This window comes from Cariama cristata, unplaced genomic scaffold, assembly GCF_000690535.1.
Source record: "Cariama cristata isolate BGI_N322 unplaced genomic scaffold, ASM69053v1 scaffold18906, whole genome shotgun sequence".
In the NCBI taxonomy this organism is placed as follows: Eukaryota; Metazoa; Chordata; class Aves; order Cariamiformes; family Cariamidae; genus Cariama; species Cariama cristata.
The window spans coordinates 3,380-6,838 of record NW_009624028.1 but is presented as its reverse complement, the minus strand read 5'-3'; the positions used below and the strand labels follow the sequence as shown (position 1 = coordinate 6,838).

The window sequence follows — 3,459 nt, the reverse complement described above, 5'->3', positions numbered from 1 at the left end:
TGCCAAGGGGAGGGTGAGATACGGTAAGGTGTTTTGTTCCTACAGCAACTGGCGCAAACTCGGCAGGGCTTGAAGCAGTTGTTATCCTCTGTGTATTTTTGTTTCGCTTTTTGTGAAGGCTGATCACCCTGAGGTCCCTGAGACAGCGGTGATTGGGTATCCACACAAGATCAAAGGAGAAGGTATGTGAAAAGCAGCGTCCTGACATGACACCTATGTACACATCCCTTAATTTCTAACCTGGGCTGCATGTTAGGAGGTGCCCAGGGAACGTGAGGGCAGTTATCCTTAGGCCAACTGGCGTTGCAGCCCCAAGAGGGAAAGGCAGCCATGAAAATCACTGCATGTTGCTAAGGTATTACTCCCTAAACTGTTTTTGTACATAGTGTTTACGTACGTGGTAGATCTTCCTTTAAAAGGGTTGTGCTCCGAGATGTCCTTTGAACAGAATGGGAATAGCTGATTTGCGTTGGCCGGCTTTTGATCCCAATGACACTTTGGTAATTTATGTTGAGTTGTCATTGTCAGTGAGATCAGTCCGGTCCATAGATGCCAAGACAAACCTGGGCCATCATTTGAGGGCTGGAGTCCAACTCCCTTTTGTAAATAGGATCTATGTTTTTTTTGGCAGTCCCCAGATTGTGCATAGGAATGATTTGAAACCTGCCTTGGCATTCGAGTGAGCATCCCTGGCCTTGCCAGCCAGGATCTAATATGAGTTATGTGGCTTCTGCTCATTTGTCTTCCAGGTGCCTTTGCTTTCGTAGTGCTGAAGGAGCAGACAGCTCATATAGACCGTGTCAAAGAAGAGCTCAAAACCATAGTGGCTACCAAGATAGCAAAATATGCTGTGCCTGACCACATTCTGGTAAGTGGGAGACCATGACTGGGACCAGGAGCAAGAATGGTCACATTGAACAAGCCTCAGCTTCCTGTCTGCAGTGCTGCAGTTGTCCCTCTCTGGCAGGACAAAGAAGCAGGAAAACAGAACTAGCTGGAGGGATCCCTAGGTAGGGGGGTCTGCATGTGCTCCTTCTCCATGCCTGAGGATCAGGAGTGACCCAGAGAGTGCCTGGGACATTACAGCTGCTCCAGCCTGCAGAGCAGTTCTTGATGGGGCTGTTACAGAGCGGATTTTAGAGCTACCCTGAGGCTGCTTCATTTGAGCCAAGTGCTGAACAACCCTTTAAATGGGATGCACAGTGAGTGTTGAGAGTACCGTGCTTGGCAAGAGCTCTGGCAGAGGGGAACCCCAGGCCCACCCTGTGCCTCAAGATGTGCTTGATGTCCCTGTTCACCATTCAGCAGCGTTACTGCTCTGTACAGCTCTTGCCCTCAGCTAACCCCTTGCTGAACCCACTAATCTCTGTAGCCCTGTGCAATGGATCAGATAAAATCCCACCAAACTGTAGAGAAACACCACAACCTTCAGTGTCACTGAGGGGCAGAGTGACATTTTCCACTGCCCAGCTATTTTGTGTCGATAATTAGCATCAACCCCAGATCCCAAAGCACTGGCTGTTTCTGTTGCGTAACTGACGGCTGTTCAGCCTGACCATGGGAGCACCGATGAACTCCTGGCTCCGTTTCAAGCCTCCTCACCTTTCACTAGCTCCCTTTGTGTGTCTGGGGAGAGTGCACAAAGCTGCCCTTTAGCTGCCCCCTGAGGCCCATCTGCATCTATCCCACTCTCTGCTTGGAGGCAGTGACCAGGCCACTTCTTTGAGGGGCTCTGCTTTAGCCACATGCTGGGAAGGTGGACACCAAGACATAGGTTACAGAATACAACAGGAGTAGGCAAGGGTGGGTCATTCAACAGTCTGGGACATCCTCAGTGAATTGGAGCAGCTCCTAGAACTTGCAGGTTTGCAAGGAAACCCCTCTGTTTCCCTGTGTTTGGGGGTAGTCCTGCAGAGAAGTCCTACAACTCTTCCCTTGCATGTTAGTTAATGCTTTGGAATTTTGTAGCCAGCTGGTCTGATCATGTAGCAAAATGTGAGACCTGCTAACGTCTCCGTTCAGTGCCTGAGAACTCTTTACCAGGCTCAAGTTTATGCTAAAGCCTTTGTACCTGCTGCTAAGTCCTTGCAGGAAGCGTACCCAAGGCATTTAACCTTCTTCTGGTTATGAAGGAAGGCGTGTAGGCTGACCGATATAATCAGGCAGAGAAAAACATCAGCGGACAGGAGTTATCCCTTAAGTAGGAGATGCTGTAGCTGGCCTGCAGTATTATGTGCTTTATATTCTGGCCCTGTAAAGGGGAATATGTCTGTCTGTTCTAGTAATGCATTGGGATTTGTGTCATCATCAGTGCCTGAGTTTTCAAGTGTAACTAGCTTTCTAGTTCAATGGTTAACAGCTTATTCTGGACCTGATTCTCCAAAGAGCCGTGTGTCCTGCAGCACCCAGCCTGCAGGGGTACACAGCAATCATAGAATCATTACGGTTGGAAGAGACCGTCATCTCTCAAAGATCATCAAGTCCAACTGTATACCCAATCCACTGTGCCCGCTAAACCCACTAAACCATGTCTTGAAGTGCCACATCTAAAACGTTTTTTGAACACCTCCAGGGATGGTGAGTCCGCCACCTCCCTGGGGACCCCATTCCAATGCCTAATGACTCTTACAGTGAAGAAGTTCTTCCGAATATCCAACCTGAAGTCCACTTAAATAAGAACAAAATTTATAGCAAAAGGAATTGATGCTAGTGATACTCCTTTCCTTGGACATAAAGTAGTGTGCTCAGTGGTCTAGTATTTCCCAGGAGCTTCAAAGGAGCTGTGGCCATGAGATAGTGTGCCAGGCTTAGGACACTTCAGCCAAATTTCCTTGTGATTTCTACCAGAACCCAGGTTCTAATATAGGTGTGTCTTCCCCTTCTCTGTAGGTGGTGAAACGTCTTCCTAAAACCCGATCAGGGAAGATCATGAGAAGGTTGCTGAGGAAAGTAGTCACTGAACAATCAAGCAACATGGGAGATGTCACCACACTTGATGATCCAAGTGTTGTCAAGGAAATATTTGATGCTTACCAGAAATACAAGGAGAAGAGTTCCTTGTAACAGGCAGTTCTGGAATCTCTCTCCTGTGGAAATGCTGAAAGTCTCAAATAACCAGGCAAATGACATAGTTCTATCTTGGTGTTTTTTTAAAAACTCTGTTCCCTTCTAGGGGAACAAGATTTTCTATTCCACAACGTATTGTGAGATGCACAGAACTAGGAGCAATCTGCAGTTTTGCACAGTTGGTGAGCTCCCTTTCATTGCTTTTAGGGCTGTTGTAGAGCAGCCATTGGTGGTTTCCATTAGCTATGATGAAATTTAATACTAGCTGAAGCAAGATGCAGGTGTTAATGTTCCTCATTTTAACGTTACTGTACAGGGAAATGTTTTTATACAATACTTTTGCTGTTTTAAAAGAGGCCCTGGAATACACTTCTTTAATTTTTCCCTTCAGCT

General features: G+C 47.0%; 1 protein-coding gene across 1 annotated transcript in view; it reads left to right on the top strand.

Annotated features, from left to right (window-relative positions):
- LOC104163879 (acetyl-coenzyme A synthetase 2-like, mitochondrial) overlaps positions 1 to 3,217 on the top strand; it is a gene marked incomplete at its 5' end in the record, with an annotated part of 12,088 nt that extends 8,871 nt beyond the window's left edge. The window contains 3 exons of the mRNA XM_009703017.1: positions 119 to 182; positions 750 to 868; positions 2,890 to 3,217. Coding sequence (XP_009701319.1) covers positions 119 to 182; positions 750 to 868; positions 2,890 to 3,063 — 357 coding nt within the window. The remainder of the gene's footprint in view (positions 1 to 118; positions 183 to 749; positions 869 to 2,889) is intronic.
- Between the last annotated feature and the right edge of the window lie 242 nt (positions 3,218 to 3,459).